We start from the raw sequence: 19,503 nt of genomic DNA, 5'->3' as shown, positions 1-19,503 counted from the left end.
TAAAAAAAAAATTCTTCTAGCTTTACAACTTTCCTTCTTCATTTCTGTTTTTCTACAAGAAAAATCTGTTAGTGGAAATGCAGTGGATTTTTTTCGAAGACAGAAGTGCTGATGATTGCTGTAAAAAAAAAAAAATACATACATGTTCCTGTCCTCCTGCATTCTCTGTAATTATTTGAACGGGTTTTGCATTTACTGTTTCTGATTTTCATGTCTATACGTTTGTAGTTTGTAAGAATCAACTACTCCTTTTCCTGTTTCATATCTGTCGGATGCTACTTCCCGGATTCTTTAGAAACGTAACGAAAAGATGAAAAGTTCTCCATATTCTAGAACGCAACAGACCAGCACATCGGCCTTGATTCCATGCTTCCAAAAATAAGATCTTTGTCTTTTACATCACTGGGTAATGGATTAGACCAATATTCTTCCATGAGGACTTGGCTCCTATTAATTTATTTTTCCAAGCCTCACAATGTCACATGTAAACAAGTATAAATAATGTCAATAGAGTGTAAAGAGTGTTACTTGCAACTAAGTTAGAAACCTTAACCCCTATTGATAGATAAAACATGTAAAGACGGCTTTATCTTCCCATGGGTCCTTGCCTTGGTTTCCAAGACTCTCATCTTTCTGTAGCTGGAGTCTATATTGGTTCATGTAACCATGAAAAACAGACATACAAATGAAGTCTCAATCATGCAGAGATAATTTCCTCCAGGATTATGTTGTATTACCCCTGTGTAGCAGCAAATCTTCATGAATTGTAGGTTTATGCCAGACAGAAAATACAGGAGGAAAAGCACTGGATGGAGCAAAGTAAGGGCTGGGACCAGCCTGGGTGGGTACCTTTAATTTTCAGTGTGAGTTAACTTATGAACACTTTCAACTTTCTGCTGAAAACAAGTGCTTCCTGAACAACAATTTTGCAGCTTTGCAAGGGAAAGAAATCACGCTTACCACAGAAGCTGGATTTTAATAAATATTTAAGACTGCTTTTAGGACTGCAATATATGAGTAAGACTTCAGCTTTGAAAGCCCATCTACCCCGCAAAAAATACTTCATATTCCTGCAATTTATTTAGGCTAATGTATCCAGAAACTGAATGTGGTTATAATAAGGTGGAATCCCTTTAAAAATTAAAAGGAATCTGTTCTATGGCATTGCTCTTGCTAATGATTTCCAAATTAGATTTGCATAACAATCCTTCTTTTCAGACTGCTGGTCCAACAAATCACGCTGTGACGCTTCTGGTTAAGCTTTGTTCTGCAAGTATTCTGTAACAGTAATTTAGTTGTCAGTTTTGGGGCTGTGGGGGCATAATTAGGTTTATGCAGCTAAAGACATGTCCACATGTCTCTGTGGGAAATTAGATGAGGGAACTGCTGAGTTGGGCTGAACTTGCCAGAAGCCAGCCCAGAAATTCTGGAGCTAGCTTGAATAGCTCATACAGTATATTGAAAATAGGTTTTCCTGCAGTTACATCTGTGGTAATGCTAAATGGTAATGAAATGCATTCATGGGCTATGAAGAATAAATATTTTCATTGCTACTGTGCCCTTTGAGAAAGGCCCTGTCTGCATCAGGGGAGCTGCACTGGTGCTGCTTCAATCAGACAAGGCCTGATGGGCAAGAGCACCTTGCTGACACTCCGAAGAGCCACTGTCTATTGGCACCTTAGAGGCCAGCCAATTCTGTCTGCTGATTCTTCATGTTAGCAGGTGAACATTCCCACCACCTCAACTTTTTATACTTCCTTCATGTGTTTTTCCTGGAGCATCTCATCTCTGGAGGAGGAGAGACACCTGCCTGTGTTTGGCAGGGTGGGACCCTGACTTGCACCGCAGCATCTGCACGCTCTGAAGGCACAAAACCGAGGCAAAAAGGTTTGGTGGTCGGTGTGCAGTAAAATCAGAACCCTCACACCAGTGGGATCTCACAAAAGCAGAACTGGTGCCTGAGTTCTGAGGCAAGAAGAGGTAGCTCTTGGGATATGGATGGGTGGGAATGGCCAGCAGTGCTGGCGTGAGGATACAGGCAGTGCAGCTCTCACCTTTCCCTGCTGGGGCTGTTCATCCTCTTGTACAGGGAAAAGGAGAGCAGCCACATCCATGCAAACTGCATAGCCTCTCACAACATCTGACTCACCCTTAGCAATCTGGAATGTTGCTCTTTTCTCCACACAGCAAGAGCAATCTCCTTGGGGTGCGTGCGCGTGCGTGTGTCCGTGCCAGGGATTGCACAGGGCTGGGCACACAGAGCTGCCCGGGGGGAGCAAGGCAAACACTTCCACAGGGCATCTCTGTTTCTAGGTCATCATCAGACCATGAATGTCTAAATGAGCACAGCAAACCAAATTTGAGTCCTCTTCTCTTCTGCATCGTTAAAAGAGCTTGTTTATCTCCCCAGCTCATAATTCCTAGAAACAAGTCCCAGAATGCTAGATGCAGCTACCTAGGCAACAGGCCATGATGCAGATACTCGACACAACTAAAGCCTTGCCTTTCCCAGTTTTTTCTGAATGTGTTGGCCAGTTCTATATTCAGAGGCAAGAAAATAAACATTATAGATATTAGTACAGACAGTCTATAACAAAGAAAAGGGGAAGGATCTGACACAAGGGTTCTTGCTTTCTGAATTAGCTCACAGCTTGTTAGGAAACCTCCCCCCAGAATTAGGCTGGTTCACATTTTCTGGACAAGACACAATTTTTTTTGTCTCATCTCTTAGGTGGCTAAAGACATGAACATTATTTCCATCTTGGAAAAGGTTTCAGCTGCCAGGGAAAACACTCCATGGTCATTCATCACATTTTAGTAAAGGGATGACCAAATGCAGTCCTGCTACCAGCTCGAGAGAGCTATTAGGGCAAATTTCTGCCTGCTGTACCTCAGCTGTACCTAATGGCCCAGCCATGGCAGGACTGAGCCTCCTGTGTCCTTGTGGCAGGAAAAGCACCTGCCACTCAGCAGTGTTGGCTGAGCAGATGAGATGCTTCACTCCCAGCAGTGCAAAATGTAAGGGGACTAATGAATTGCTTCCCAAGGAAAGCAGTAGCTGGCCACTGAACTCAACCAGTGATCTGGTTTTCATTTGGTTTTAGTCCTCCGGGTTTGCTCCCGTTGGGTTAAGTGAGGCATCCCCAGCTAAACATAAAACAGTTTAATTTTTCTGCTTCCGGGCACCATCCGCCTTGGCAATCCCAGCTTGCAGTCAAACCCAGTTAATTTTTCTGTTGATTATCACTTTGCCAGACAAACAATCAATACCAGAGCTGTGCAGACTTTGTATAACCTCCATAAACCCAGTTTTTAATTGGTGAACAGGTCTGCATGGATTTCTCATGATTGTGACCTTACGAAAGCATTCTGCATTCCTCCTTCTTCCATTTATACATGAACTCAATTAATTAATTTGTGGGAGCTTAGATCCAAAAGTAGCAGAAAACACATTTCTGGTGAAGCGTCCTCCACTGAGCGTGTGACTCAGAGCGAGTGATGAGAGGATTCCCTGGAAACAGCACTCCCTCAAGTACTAATTACCATCTGCACTAACTTCAGTATCAGCCTTTCAGCTGAAGCAAACAGGATTATTTGAGCCCCCCCATGTGCTGGGGGGCTGGGGGCTGTGAGGGTCTCCGGGCAAAGGAGCTGAGAGCCAGGGTGCAGCTATTATAGGTAGCAAATGGAAAACACTCCAGACAGCACACAGTGCCACGTGAAAGGACTAAACGACAACTTTTCTACTTTGTGGAGAGGCCAATAGGGTCGTTTATCAGAGCTGAGGTCTCTTGAGGGGGATTTCTAAGTTTAATTGCACCTACATGATGAATATGATGATGAAAGTGCTTCTTACAGAGCATGTAATCTCTTGCTTTTTCACATGAAGACAGATGTTAAAGAAGTGCAGAGACCTGTAAAGCACCTGATTCCTACTCATAGCAGCAGTGTAGGTGCAAAACAGGGGATTTAAGGCTACTGTCAGAAGCCTGAATAAACAATAAAGCAAAATAAGAAAAGAAAAAAAAAAAAAAGAAAAAAGAAAAAAAAAAGATAAAAGAAAAAAGAAAAAAAAAGAAAAAAAGGACTGTAATTGGACTAGGCACCACTGAGGGGTGCAGGAGGGGAGGTTACTCTGTGGATCACAGGAGTATAAAGACATTTGGTTGTTTGGTGAAACCGGGAAAGGATTTTGGGCGTCCAAAAAGGAACTTTTGGACCTGAACAATGGATCCCATCTGGGAAAAAACTTGGTCGGGGCCCCATAGCAGCTCCAACTGGAAGTGGGACAGGAAAGCAGCAGTGAGAAACTTCTTTCCCAGGTGAGCAGCAGCCCCTGCTCCATCAGGAGGTGCTGAATAGCACCACCAAAACATAAAGAGAAGCAATGGTGCAGGTGAGGAGCAGCCTGTCCTGAAATCGCACTGGGGTGCATGAGGTGGAGGCAGGAGGAGCAGGGATGGGTGCTTTGACCCCCTGTATGGGGTTAGGGGAGGCTTGCAAGGGATCTGGGGGCTGAAAGACCAAAAGCAGAGAAATGCACGTGTGCACAGACACATCTCCACACTGGAAACCAGTTTGACCCCCCTTTTCTTTTGACAGAAATGTACCAAAAGGGACCAAAACTGAACTGAGCAGTAACAAGAAAATCAGTCAGGACGCAAAGCTTGGAAGGTGCCTCTTCTCTGAATGAGCTTGCCGGCAATGTTGGGGTCTAGCAGCAATGCTGGGCTGCAGCAAGCAGGGAGAAGTATTAACTGGGCAGCCTTTAGGGCTGACAATTAGCATAGCAAGCAGCAGGCCTGACACATCTGCCATCTGGCCACTGCTGAGTGTTGTGTAAAAAATGCAAGCCATGAGGTAATTAATTTGCTAGTAGTAAATTATCTTGCATTAAATAGCAAACAACATTCTGCAGCATCACATACCAATGACAAAATGCACCATGGCCTCCTTCATTGCCTGCCAAGACACACAAAAGCAACTACTCTTTCACATCACCCATCTCTTGGGTCTTTATTATCTCCAAGCTGCATTAATGAACCTATGTTATGCATTAACCTTCCTTGTATGATGTTGTTGCACAATTTCCCTCCTCCCCTGTGCACATCCCTCAGCTTTGTCCTAGGAGGTTGCTAGCCTAAAGCAGCTTTTTTAGAAAGCTCCAGAGTTTTGGGCCCTCAGAAAAACTTCACCCGTTTCCTGAGGAATAAGAGGCCTGGGAGAAGTGTAGCCTAATTCTGCTGCTCTGCCTTTTGCAGCCAAAGGCTTCATGATATAGGGCTGGCAGCTTGGGATAGCTGTCCTAATCCACAGGCAACTCAACTGGTGGAGTAACATAGGAGAAAGCAAATGGGAATCCTTAATCTGCGGATTATCCGGGGTATTAGACAGGATGATCCTCAGGCATATGAAATTCTTCAATACATTTTTTTCTTAGTGGAACAATAGAGATTGCTCTTCCTACCCAACATATTTCATTTTTCTCATAAACTCAGCTTTGTACTCCTGCAACAGTTGCTTAAAAGTTTCACCCAGACCTAAGGGCTGCTTGCAGTGGAATATACAACTGCTGAGCAATAGGCCTAAACAAATTTTGGAAGAGCAGCCATAGAATTTTGTGCTGCTGAATTAAACTCTCAGGTGCTTTCAGAAAATTCCAGATGCTATTAGTCCCCTAGTTCAGTGCTGATGCAGCTAAGGAGACAATTACCCAGATCTAAAGACCACATTTTATTTTATTTTATTTTATTTTATTTTATTTTATTTTATTTTATTTTATTTTATTTTATTTTATTTTAATTTTTTATGTGCTATTCTATTTCCTTTTGCAAATGAACCTAATTTATCTCCTCCTCTATGAGTCTATTTTCCTTGCAAAAAGCAGTTAGAGTAACCAAGAGGCAAAGAGAAAAAACAGCCCTTGCCTATAAATTAGTTTTCACTGGCTCCTTTGTTCCCCAGGGGCCATAGACTCGATTGTGGGTTAGGAAGCAACACAGCAATTTGGGATTATGCATGGATAAAACAGAGTTATCCTCATGAGCTTATATGTCATCATACATTACAGTCTTGTGGATATGAATTTGGTCTGGGATTGCGGAGGTGAAGTTCAGCAGATCTGGCAAACCATTTACAGTGTAAAACGGTCATCTTTATTGAAGAATGTCAACATGTAGACAGGAGAATTAGGGCAAATAAACCCTGGTGATTTATAGGTTACCACAGCAGTCAGTGCTGCAGGAGGCATCAGGCTGGGCTTTATCTGCTTCCCAACACACTGGGGTATCTGCTAAGCACAGAGAGAGTATTTTTGGTTTGCTGCTATCCATCTAACAGACGCCTCCCTGGTGTAACTCACTGGGCAGCTGACAGTTCTGAGTGCACAGCTGGGGATATTTTGGATGTCAGTGACACACTCTAGGACAGCAGCTACAGTGCAGATGGGAAGGGCTGCCACCACACCCAGCTGCACCACTGGGCACTCCAGATGTTGCCACATCCTGATGAGGCAGCCCCTCAGCAGCACCTGCAGCAGAGCACAAACTTGCTGCTTTAAGTGCAAGCTCTTGCTTTGCAACTCCATGCTCTTTCAGGTTAGCAGCAAGTTGCAACTACCAACAACTAGAAGGAAAGACATCTTAAAAGTGTAATTGGAAAAACAGACTTTGAGTTCGTCTGCAACAGAAGAATGTGTGACTGTGTATGGTGAAGCCATTTAAACGTGCCTGTTCCAATGTTTTCTTCCTTCTAAGGCCAGAGAAACACAGTGGTTAAGAAAAAAATGACACTATTGCAGATAGTTTAGGTTCCTGAGAACCACGTACCACCTTCTAAGTTTGTACCAGGCACTCTGTCAGGCGCTGATGGTCATTTTCACTGCTGTTAAGTGGATTCAGGGGCAGGTGTTTTACAGAAGGGGAACTTAATTTTTACATTGTAAAACTGCTAAAGATATGGAGAATTAAGAAAGGAAGAAAGAAGAAACTGCTTGGGCCACTGAAAGCAGATGCTGCTTGATACCAAGTTCAAAGTGCTGTGGAAGGTGGTGGAGGGAGTTCTGTCATGAAATGGTGGAGGAGACAAAGACTACTTGCTGCACCACAGGGCCACAGTTTCCTTCCCTAACGAAAAGAAATGCTGTTTGGACTCCATGGAACAGGACATCAAAAACCAAAATAAGCCACAAATATAACGCTCCATAAATTCCTTTTAAAAATCTTTTTAATGAAGAAATAATTCCATTCCAAAATATAGACACACAATTAAATAGTTTAATCACTTCAAAATATAACATGTCCCCAGTAGGTTCCAACACACACACACACAAAACAATACTTAACAGCAATACAAAAACCCCATACAATAGCAGTTCTGTTACAATACCAATGAATATCGTGACATTTTTAGTGTCTCTGTATCTGTCTCAAGTGGTGTCAAGTACAGTGTTTTAAAAATGCGTTGCAGTTAGTAGCCTCAAGATGTAACTCTTCGTACTTTTTCTTGTTTTTGGTTCAAAGGTAAAAATGCCCTTTATTCTTCAGGACACTGTGGAGTGCTTGTTGTTCACAGCTCCATCTGCTGAATTGAACCAATGTGATTACAGCAACCCGAGGTTGCAATATTTACAAGGTCTATCTACAGTAATTGCCAAGAACCAGTAAGAATGGGAGAAGGTGATGACTGAAAGTAAAGGCGGACACACTTATGATAAATTATGATGCAACAATTTGGCTCATGCATATAAGAAAATACATATTATATCACAACAAAGGCCACACACCTTTTTATGCAGTTTAGTTAACATTACTACTTACAGACAACCCATTCTCCACCTTCGCTTTGGACATTCAAGGACCCTATACATCTTCACATCCCTGTCTCCTGATTCCAAACCACTGGTTTTCCTCCAGTGACAGTAAAACCACCCGGAGTTTTCACGGTTGCGGTGGGCCATTGGTAATTAAGAAAAGGGCCATACCTGGCACCTCTTCTGTAACTGCGGTTGTTTTAATGACCGCAAACCACAACCAAAATAAGAGTCAACAAACAGACAAAGACCAGCTGGGAGAAAATGCAGCCAGCTTAACAGTTGGAAAAATGCTTAAAATAGACATTTGCAGAGCTAAGTATGAGGTGCTTCATCTCAGAGCTCCAGGGCATAAGGGACCCAGAACTCCTGAAGGGATCATCTTGTTGACACCAGCCTAAAAGAAAGGTGCTTGATTAGTCAACTTCAGCTCTTACTCCTAGTTTGGAAGCTCTTGCAATGGATTTAGTCTAGTGCATCTATTTTAAGCATAGTGATAATGAGCACGCAGACATTAAGGTGATGAGAGGGATCTATTACTTTGGGTACAGTTAAACATGACATGGGTTGAATTAATCAGCCATTGCACATAGCTGTGTTCTAGCTTGTTTTCTCCCTGTTCAGGAAATGCTTGCCTGGAATCCTGAGCTGACAGCAATGTCTACAGGTTCACTGGAGTAGCTTAAAACATGGAGTGCTAGGCACTAGTGGAGGCTAACTCATTCCTGAGAGGAGGTTGGAGGAAGGGACAGTGGAGGATATGGTGCCTGCCTTGCCAGGATGGCACATACCCAGGAGCAAAGACCAGCGACTAAAAAAATGAAAAGCTTGTATGAAGATATCTGGATCCCTTAGTATGCATTTGGATGTCTGAGAGCAAGCCCAGGTATGCAAGGATTTACAGACAAGAGACCTGCGTACACAATAAAATGGTATGAAAGTGAAACATGGCAGCAGCTCTTTCATACAGATACTCATTCCCTAACACATAGTGCCCAGGGAAACAGCCACGAGCCTGGAGAATGCATGCAAACAAGTGGACTTACTGGGTCGAGCTACATAGCAATCTCATGTAAACACAGCAGCACACATCCACGTCACCATGAAAGCAAGGACAGACAAGCCACGTTAACCTGCTTTAGACGGGTATCTCATCACTTGCTGTAGGCAAACTGTGCTGGTGTGAAATATCTGTATGAAACACCACTGTTTTCAGGGCTGTTAGACAGTGTCACTTCAGGTCAGCCAGGTACTGGAAGCCCAGTATTGCATTAGGGCAGTAAAGTTACCTTGGCACAGAGGCGGCCCCGAGCTAACACTGCGCAGCTCAGGAGGGCCAGGCAGCCAGCATGGAACACCTCCTGGTGTCCCTGCCTGGCTGCTGCTCCAGCTGTCCCTGGCCTGGCTCTGGCTCCTCTGCAGGGCAGTGCCATGTGCCACAGAGGTGTCACCTCTGTTTCAGAGCAGGGTGCTCAGGGGAGCACGTTAATGATAGTTTGTGTCAATGCCCACTCAGGAGTATCTGTAGGTTTGTAGTCACAGCAGAGCAAACATTTTTTTAGCCAGCAGCCTCACTGCCTAACCCTGCCTAATGGCCACGTCAGTCCCCTTTCTCCTGAAATGCCTTGATACTGGAAAAATACTAAACTGGACGAAACTCCAATTCTGTAACTGTATGCCTGTCCTTTCGCAAGAATCTACTGCTCTTCTTGTGCTTTTCACTGATCGCTATTTCTCCATCCAGCTCTGAAAGAGTCTCACCACACATTTCCAAGAGGGCATGCAGAACATCTGGTGGCTGGCTAAGGCAGTACACATTCGGAAATCAAAAGAAAACAGTTGCAAGCGCACTTTAAGCCTGTACATTTAAAGCTGAAGGCCTCGAAAAGAACATAATGGAAGGGGGCGGGGAGGAAGAGGAGGGGCAGAGAGATGGAAAGAGCTGGTTTGTTGAACACATGCCTACTAAAGCTAAAACATCAATGAAACAATACCATGGAGGATTATACGTAACATCAGTCAGTTCAGGGATCTTATGGCACCTGTGGTTTATAAACAGCTTTAGCAACGAGTATTTCAAAACATAGTTCACAGTTTTAAGAAGATCTGTGCTGATTTAAAAACTAGATTCTATATCATTTGAATGTCACCTTTTGTATATGATATCTATTTGGAAAAAAAATATTTACACTAACTTCTATGGCTGATTTGTTAGATTATTTTGAAAGAAACATTCCTAAGTTACACATTAGCCCTAAATTAGACAAGTTTATTATTATTATTAATTATATTATTATTATTTTAGTACATTTTGTATAAGCCTTAATTTAAAGACTTGCAAACAAATTGCAAATATAGTCTGGTACTTTGTTTTTTGGGCTACTAGATATATACACTCAGGAGTATCATCGTTCAGTGTTAAATGCATAACTGTCGCTTTTTATTTCTCCCGTGGGGGAAAAAAAATGTACAGTGTATAGTAAACCGATCTACTAAAATCTCAAAGTATTCAGAAATCAAATTTCTAACTATAAACAGTATTGTCATTGTAAACTGAACAGGTTCAATATCATGTGCAAAGGGTTTACGTGAGTTATTAACAGCGCCGCCGTGTGTGACAGCAGCACGCGCGTCAGTCTGTTTGCTTCGCCAGAAATGAGCCATGTTACAGAAGATGTAGCTAATATAAGTTAGCTTTAAACAAAAGTCTTGTTGTCAAAAAACACACATCTACAAACTACAACTCTTAGAACAAAAGTACTGTGCTACAGTCCTCAGAACTTTTAGTTATGTGATTTTTTTGTCAAGAGACGCTGCACCTCTTGGTTCCATTCTTCTGTGAAGTTCGCAGCTGAGTTTTCTTCATCGTCTGTCCGAAAGCAGCTCTCCTCATCATCAGTTCTTACGTAGCTTTCATTGTCTGTCTGACTGCAGCTTCCCTGTTGAGAAACGTTTATGGAAGGTTTTTCAAGAATTTATGGAAGGTTTTCTTTTAGAGAGTGCTGTTTTAACATGCTGCACCCACGCAGGCAGAGCAAGCAAAGCCTCTGACTGCTGTTTCATTGAGAGAAAAAGGGAGCTGGCCAATTCCTGTGGTTATCCCTCAAGGAGGTAAAAAAGGATAAAAGCCATTCTACGTAGGTGAGCCATAGGTATTTGAGCTGTAAATAGAAACTTACAGGCCATGTGGGAAGTTGGAAACTTCCCTTGTCATGGGCAAGAAGACTGTTGCCTGCTCTGCTGTGGGACCTTGGGGTAACTCAGTCTGCATTGAAACAGATTTGCAGTGTTCCCATTTTCCCTTCCACTTTCCCCTTCCAGCTCGCTCTGTAAATAGACTGTTGAAAGTGAAACCATGGTTCATCCACCTTGTGCAGTGTTCAGCCACTTGATTTACAGCCACTCACCATCATGAGCCTCCCCTCACATGTCAATGTCTTGTATGTTTTACTGCGCCTAAGAAAACCTCCAGTTACTTGAAAGGATGATTCTGGGCACTAAAGCTCATCAACAGCCTAGTCCACTGGTGCACAGTTTCTGCTGGTGCTCCTCTGTATGCTGAAGCATCAGTGGATGTGTTAAATTCCTACAGAACAGGCATCATAGTTTTAGCTGGTAATGGAAAAGGCTTGATAGGTTACTGCTGCTCCTTCGCAGAACAATGTCAGGATCTACAGTCAGGTAAGGTAGGAATGTGCCCCCTGTTGATGGAGTGACAAAATTATCTTTTGTCTCTTACAAAAGGAAAAAAGCCCAGAAGTTTCTCTCCTCAATTAAGTAAAAAGACACCTCATAAGACCTGGGAGACTTCACCTCAAACTTAGAGGACAGACAATTGGACAGAAGCCAAAAAGTCCCGCCTAAGCAATTTACTAGAAAAAGAAGAGAACAAAGAAACTAAGAGGTTTTGTGAGGTGTTTCACCAGGAGCAAGAATGTCTTGCCCCAACTCGGTTTTCCTCTGTAAAGAGCTTTGTTATCTTGCCTTGTATTAAAACTTTTCTGTTTCCAACACTGCCATAGAAGCCATCCTGCTATTTTATGCCATCTGAAGTAGCTGAGCTATCTCGGGTGTGATATAAATCTCCAAGAGCTTTTAAGACCTGGCTCGAAGAGACCCTTATATCAAGGTAATACTCCAAACTTCTGCTTCTGGCACTTTTCTTGTAAAGGCACTGTTTACACATTTGACCCTTCCTAAGTTAAGGAACTCATTCCTTTTTCTTTTGAACTTCTTCAGAGAGAAAACCAATCTGCATTGCATGAGATACGATAATCACAGCATAATATACCCCTCCCACACGTGAATTCTTTTCTACTCCTTTCAGGCATAAAGTTGGCCTAAAAGATGGGAGATAAAATGCAAATTACTCTGACAAAAATAGTTAAATCTGATGAATGAGGAAAGGTCAGGTAGCTTAGTTTGCTGCTTCCCCTTCCTGAGACCATTTGATTGTATTAATTATTCAAGCACAAACACTTCCACCCCATTCCTTAATACCTAAGCATGGCAAATGGTATGATGATCTTAATTTAGTGTCTCCTTGTGTCAGATGGTTACAAAAGACAAGCACTAATATTTTGTTTATAAACGTAAAGGAAACCTGCAGTGCAAATCTAATGAGAGTTTCATAAAAAATTTCTGAGGTACATCTTAAATGATGTATTTTAAAAAACAGGCATGCACCTGAACTTCTTAAGTTTGCAAATTAATTTGGTAATCTTAGCAAAGGAATGCTCTGCTCTTCACAATTCAGACAAAAAAATGCAAATCAAAGGCGTGGAAGAGGTCAGTTCTCAGCTGCCTGAGACTGACTTTTACTGAATCAGCTTCAGGGTTATGTAAATAATAGAATCCTTTAAGCTGGAAAAGATCATTCAGTCCAGCCATTAACCCAGCACTGCCAAGCCTCACCACTAAACCATGTCCCAAAGTGCCACATCCACATGCCTTTCAAGTATCTCCAGGGATGGTGACTCAACAACTTCCTTGGGCGGCCTGTTCCAATGCTTGGCAACCCTTTTGGTGACAAAATTTTTCCTAACATACAAAAATATAGGAACATCTCATATTTCGTGATGGTACCATTATAAGCCGCAAGAGTAAAATAAGAGTGGCTTGTGAAACATGGGATGCATTAAAATGCATTGACAGTGATGTTAAGTATTTGGGTTTGCTTCATATTTTCTGGATAAATTACTTCCCTTTGGTGGACTGTGGGAAAGGGTTATTCTAAATTCTCCCCAGGCTTCTCTCTGTTCCACAGCCAGCACTGGGATAGAGATATTTTCCTACAAGAGATAATGAGTACTAATGAACCTCAGAGCTCTAAATTCACTGCAACGTTTTGGAAGTGCCAAAATTAATTCCAAGTTAAGATTCTTATGATTTTTCATGATATAAAACTGTTTCTAGACCTCTTCTGTTACTTAATCCACAGCTTCTTTTCTGTTACTTGTCATTCAGTGATTTTTCAAAAAATATCCCTATCACTTGTGTAATTTTAGAATTGAATTCACAAATTTAAGCTCCTTCTTCCCTGATAACTCAGTCACAGTTTTTTACAGTGTTTTTTACACCTACATGCTAAGAAGAGGAGGACTTAGGGAGAAAAATAAACCAAGAAGAAAGCCAAAATATAGATGAGTGAATGTAGCAGACATTTTTGAAAATTACTGTGCTGTTATCCTTCTGTTATTTTCAAATGGAATGGTCCAGATAATGCTAGCTTTTATGTATTTGCTCAAGAAAAACCCAAAAAAGACTGGACTAGACTGACCACACCCTCCCTTGGCCCATGGATGTTACCACCTGATATCTGATATATTCCTAATCTCTGCTGAGAAACATGAAAACAGAGGTTGGAAAAATGGCAAGAGATGAGAAAAATAAGAAAATAGTACTTCAACACGAATTATGTCCTAGAAAAATAGTCAAGTTGAATACATGGTATTTTTAAAGAAAATATCCATATCAAAAATTTGAGAGGATTTGGGGTCTCTGTGTTTGAAAAAAAAAAAATCCAACTGTTTCAATAGAGACCACTCAGTCACTTTTGCAATGGAAAATGTTTCCCAAAGACACCCAAAGCCTCAGATCCCACAACAGTTCATGTTATAAGGTTTTGAGAGAGTAAGGGTGCTTGGAGTGCAAATGGAACTGAGTCTTTAACTGAAATTATTACGTTTTTGTCAAGACAGGGAAAATCACAGTTAAAATCTGAGAACAAAACCTGCAATAAAGCCTCCTCTCTGTACTCCCTCTCAGTGGATGCCTGAAGTCTGATTTCTATTAGCTTTTCACACCTTCTTTCCTGTTACAATAATGCATGTAAATGAATTAGGCATGACCAACTCAAATGTGTGCCAGCACTAAGAAAGCACAGCTTTAGAAAAATCCAGGAAATTGTAGGTCTCATGAGGACACGTCCACTGCATGAGCTAACAGCAACTAATTGAAAATGACAACTTCTCAACCAGTTTCTGAAATGCAGGATTTCTGATCCCGATGTCTGCCCTTGGCAAAAAACCAAATGCTATCAAGGGGATAAAGGTAAAATAACATCAGAGTTGCAGTTTCACCTAATGTTAAGATCTGCCTAGCACCTGTTGAAAACAAGCTCGAATTCACTCTGCTTCTTTATTAAAAAAAAAGTATATTTAAAATAAAAAGTAAATTGAAAACACAAATTATGTTTTATATATTACTGGAACCACTTGCTCTCTTGGGAATTTGTTTTACTAGATGTTATTTCAAATAAATTCTGGAAAATTGTACATAGCACTTTTAAAGATGCAAATGCAAACAGATTGCAAAAAATCATCAATCAAATAACATCAACTTCAGAGTAATGAGGAAATGAACAAAACTCTGTGGCTGGCCATCAGCAGCAGCAATAACACTCACAAGGAGCTACAATAAACTGATCTAATTTCCCCCATCTTTTTTTTTTTTAATAAGCACAAATGTAATACTGGTGTGAGAAAGTCTGCTTCCTACTTTCTATGGCCATCTAGGGCCATATCAGGTGTATTTGTATCGCTATTGACTGAATAACAGCTTAGAAATAAAACTCTTTATACAGCTTCTAAGCTTCAAGCAAGAACCCAATGAAAACTGCAAAAGCACTTTTGATACTATGACTGGTATAAGCTATTTTGAAGTTATTTTTCCAGTGCTGTGAAATATAAGTACCAAATAAAATACGTAAGATATGACAGACTTCCATATTCCCAACAGAGTGAATCTTGAGAAGATTCACTTAGCATGTGAAGATGTATTTATCATAATGTACCATAATGCATTTTGTTCTTGTGGATATAGGTGAAATGCCAAGGCCACCAGTTTTGGATGCCAATTTCTGTAGGGCTGGGCTTTTATAGCTCCTGAGAATGTTACACTCTTTGGTGCGGGCCAGAGGACTCCCCTGGGAGCTAAAAAGAATTTCACTATGAAAATCTTTCTTTTTGACAAGGTTTCAGAAATCATCCAGGAGATGAGACAGTATCTCAGTCTCAGATATCTGCTAATCTGAGACAGGATGCATACCTTCAAGAAAGCCAGGCTTTTAGTGCAGTATGTTTCCCCACATCACTACGTTAACACTGCTTCCCAATAAAACAGGAAACCTTATATAGAATTGCCTGAGTTTTGTAATTCTAATTAAAAAGGGGTCTTTTGACTTATTATTGCAAATTGTAATTATATTCAATTATATACAAAATTTCCACTATATACATTGTTATACACACACTTTATCTACTTTCTTTTTCACATGACCTGATCTAAAACTGACAACTGTACCAAAACAGAGTAAGGAAACTTATTTTTCTGGCTGTAAATGTTTAGGGAACTTTACATGGCTCATGTTTTTAACGAGACTACTGAGAAAATGAATGTAACCCGAGGAGCAATGTTCGGAGAATTTTTATGAGCAGTTATTTGGTGTTTATAGTACTCTGGGTATTGCAGTTTATTTGCTTTTCACATCCAGTTATTCTGCTTCAGCTGCAAGAGACACTGAGACAGATGCCTTGAAATACCCTTTAGAAGCTGCTTTCACAAGGTACACATTTTAACAGTCAAATCTTACTGTCATCAGAAGACGCAAACCCCTTGAATAAGGGTCAAGTTTTACCATCAAAACTGCCATATAAATGAGGAGGTTTAGCATAAAACGTGACACACAAAACTAACAATATGAGTTCCTGTTAGAGATGGCACAGGCTAGTTCACTGGTTTTGCTCATCTGAACATGACCCTGCTCCCAAGCTCCAGTGTCCATTTGATTGTTGACCTCTGCTTGCTTTTAGCTCTGGCTTTGAGGAAGAGGCTCAGTCTGCAGACCAGAATGAGATCCCTATTCTGACTCCTCCTCCCTTTTTATCCCCGTTAGCCCATGGTTCAGTGTCTCAGCAGGATGGACAGCACTATCTCACTGCTATCCTCACAGCTGGGCACTGCACGCTCCTAGAGAGCCAGAAATGCAGAGTCCATGGCTTCAGATAAGGCAAAAAGAAATGTGTGGTCTCCCATTTCCTGGGCAAATATTCAGAGTTACAGGCTACTTCATAAAAATATATGTTGTCTGTCTTCCTGAGGAAAAACACAGTTGCTGAACTTGGCAGTAACCTCAGTGCTGCAACTGTGAGGCTGGCATGTCTAAGAAACATGACCTCAATATGGTGACGCCTTGTTGGGGCTACCTAAAAACAGAGGTCAGACAACATTAGGTGAATAAAAAGCTGTTATATTTATTGAAGGCCCTTCAGGTACATTTCAGGCAGATGAAGCCCCCCAGGGGCTACACCCAAAAAATGGACGACAGGTCATGAGTTTTCACACTTTGATAAGTTTGGTCCATTTGTATATTGAGGGTTAATCTTCCAATTACAGCTTCAGGTAATGAAGCCACTTACCCCACGTTTGCTCAGTACCAACTCACTTTTGTTTACATCTCTTGGGGCCTGAGGCAGTGAGGTGTCCTTGATTCCCAGGACTAGAGAGGAATTGTTTTGTCTGACCAAAATGAGAAGACAGTAGCTAACACTCTATATGGAGTTTAGAGTTACACACTAAAGAACTGCAGGATTACAAATATAAGAAAAACATAAGAGCTAATACCCTAAGGCATCAATGGGACAGCAGGGAATTTATAGATATTGCCATATTTCTGAACTGCCAGCTCCTATCCAGTAGTTGAGTGCTTTCCACTTGGGGCTTTTAAAACTTCCACAACACATCTGAGAACACCTTTGTGGTTAAGCAGCTGGTGGATTGCTTTCTTTAATGTTTGCATAAGTCTTGTTTCACACACTAGAGTAGATGTTCTGATCTGATCAGAAATTATTTCTTTCAGTTATCCTAGGAAGACTAAAGCGTTGAATGGAATTAAACTCAGGTCTCTTGAAATGTAATCTAATTCCTTATCTTCTGGACAAGGCTTCTCTGTACTGGTTAATATATTTGTCATCATCCCCAGGGATGAAAAGCCCATGTTCTCACTCTGATGGTCAACAAAGGAAAAACATAAAAAGGGTGACAGCTTAACAGGAATCCTGGCGACTAGGACCACAGATCCATAAGTTAGAACTGATTCACAGAGATTCCAAGGCATCCCAACACAGGTTAAAAGGAGAAAGAAACAGCATCGTCACATACATTCAGGTGCCACAAGATGCATTGCAACTGGAATGTATATTATGAGGATTAATTCCAAACTTTATTTTAAATTATAATAATACTTACTTGAGAGGAGAGAGAAGAATATTGCACTCAACTTTGCAAACTGACCTGTAGATAACAAAGGACAGAAAACAGGAAGATGACAAATTAAGCCCGTGAGCAGCCAGGCAGTGTATTATTCTGAAAAAAGCCATGCACAAGCCTAGAAATAAAGGGAGCAATTAGGGACCCAGAAAATAAACCCAGTGAAAACTGTCTTACACAACATAGCAGCGAAAGACTGTACCAAGAACAAAAGTGGAAACAGATGTGGGAGGACACGCGCTGTTAGCATTTACACTTGTGCATTAAATGTGTTTGAGTTTTTTTCTGATACAGATACTTGTTATTTACAACATGCTTAAAAAAAAAAAAAAGAGAGAAAGAAGCCTCCTCTAAGGTTTCATGTCCCTGATTTCCCTATGTATCTTGGCTTTTTTTACACTAATTTAGAGTTCAGCACAAAAATCTTTCTTGGACACAAGGTGACACAAAATAACATGAGTGGGTTTGGGCCAACCATCTTTCATGCTACACTACATCTACATGTTTTTCTAAATGTGCTGATTTTACACAAAGTGAGACATTTAATAATATAAAAATGGTTACCAGATTGTTACTGAGGTGACCATTCTGCACCCTTAGTAGGAGTTCCTCCTTGCAGATTTTTTCAGCTGACAATTGCATTACGATAGCTACAGCTTCTGGCTTTCTTTGGCAATCCAGATGAATGCAGTGTATATGTGAGTACAAACAGTAAAGCAGCTTGTAATAAATTCCAATGGTTTGATGCAAATGAGAATAGTTGACCTGGCCTCTGCTCAACAGGATACCCTAAACAGAAATTTTCCAATTTTCTTTTGTTTTTCCAAGTAGTAGACTGTGGCTTTTTTAGAATACTCAGTGATATTAGCAGAAAAAGGGATAGAAGAGTGAAATACCACAAATAAATAGCAAATTGCAGAGAACAACCAATGCCAAAGCACATGTCTCGGGGTCAATATATGACACTCTCCAACCAGCTCCTAATGATCTTAGTAGTCCCTATTAACTTAATACCTTTCCTTGCTACCTTTAAACCCATTCCCTATTTTAAATGGCATCACCCATACTGGGAAGGACTTCTCATGCATTGCCATTGCATGCTTTGGGGCTGTGGTAGCAACTAAAAATAGATTCTCCTTACAAGTCACTACTGTCAAATCACTGCCTGATAGGAGCTGACAATCTCACAGACAGTAAAGTACGTAATGAAACTTCTTCTGAAAAAATGCTGTTAAGCAGAACTTGCCTAGAATGAGGAATTCCTGTTCCCTCAGTGAATATATTTTTGACAAAAAAAAGTTTTTCCTTTTTTTGGTCAGGTGAGGGTGTGTGTGTGTGTGTTGGGTTTTTTGTCTGTTTTTGTCCCCTGGTGGAAACAAATAATGTAAAACAATGGTGAATAAACTTCACTCGTGTAGTCTTGGCTCACCTAGATTCAGGAGTTTTACTCCGATATTAATAGGGAGAGGATTTCCTCCCCTTCTCCTGGGAATGTTGGTGGAAAACAGCAGAAAAACTATTTTGACTGAAGCAAGTGTAACAGTGAGTGCCATCAAGTGACATGCATAACTCCTCCTGCCCTTATTTGCAGTGCACATACACACTGAATTTTATGCATGTACAAAATCCTGTTGTAACTTGTGAAACTCAAGTAACACTATGGCCATATATTGCACTTCCATACTGTAATCAAAACACAGTCAAACTGGTCTGTTGTTCTTTCTGAAGAACATGGAATTTTTACCAGCAAGAATAACATTTATTATTTGATGCCTGACTATTTAGGCACCCCTTCTCTAAACTGACAACTACGTTTCATTACATCAGCAGTAGCTGTTCATCCTGTTCAGAAGTTTAAAAGCTGTGATTTTTGACAATTCCTATCTTGGATAAAAAGTTCTGACAATTCCCACTTCATCACCTGC

At 41.0% G+C, this 19,503-nt stretch overlaps 1 protein-coding gene across 36 annotated transcripts in view; it reads right to left on the bottom strand.

Annotated features, from left to right (window-relative positions):
• Positions 1-7,206: 7,206 nt before the first annotated feature.
• The window catches only part of DTNA (dystrobrevin alpha), a 225,486-nt gene continuing 213,189 nt past the window's right edge, over positions 7,207-19,503 (bottom strand). For 32 of the 36 annotated variants that reach the window (XM_038127890.1, XM_038127887.1, XM_038127889.1 and 29 more), the window contains one exon: positions 7,207-10,749. In XM_038127890.1, the coding sequence (XP_037983818.1) occupies positions 10,594-10,749 (156 nt within the window). In that variant the 3' untranslated portion in view covers positions 7,207-10,593. Of the gene's footprint in view, positions 10,750-17,557; positions 17,603-19,503 lie in introns of all 36 variants that reach the window. The other 4 variants (XM_038127896.1, XM_038127895.1, XM_038127897.1 and 1 more) reach the window with 2 other exon arrangements.

This window comes from Motacilla alba, chromosome 2 (assembly GCF_015832195.1).
Source record: "Motacilla alba alba isolate MOTALB_02 chromosome 2, Motacilla_alba_V1.0_pri, whole genome shotgun sequence".
Classification (NCBI taxonomy): Eukaryota; Metazoa; Chordata; class Aves; order Passeriformes; family Motacillidae; genus Motacilla; species Motacilla alba.
Note: the sequence above shows the minus strand (reverse complement) of the source record. Positions and strands in the feature narration are given on the sequence as shown.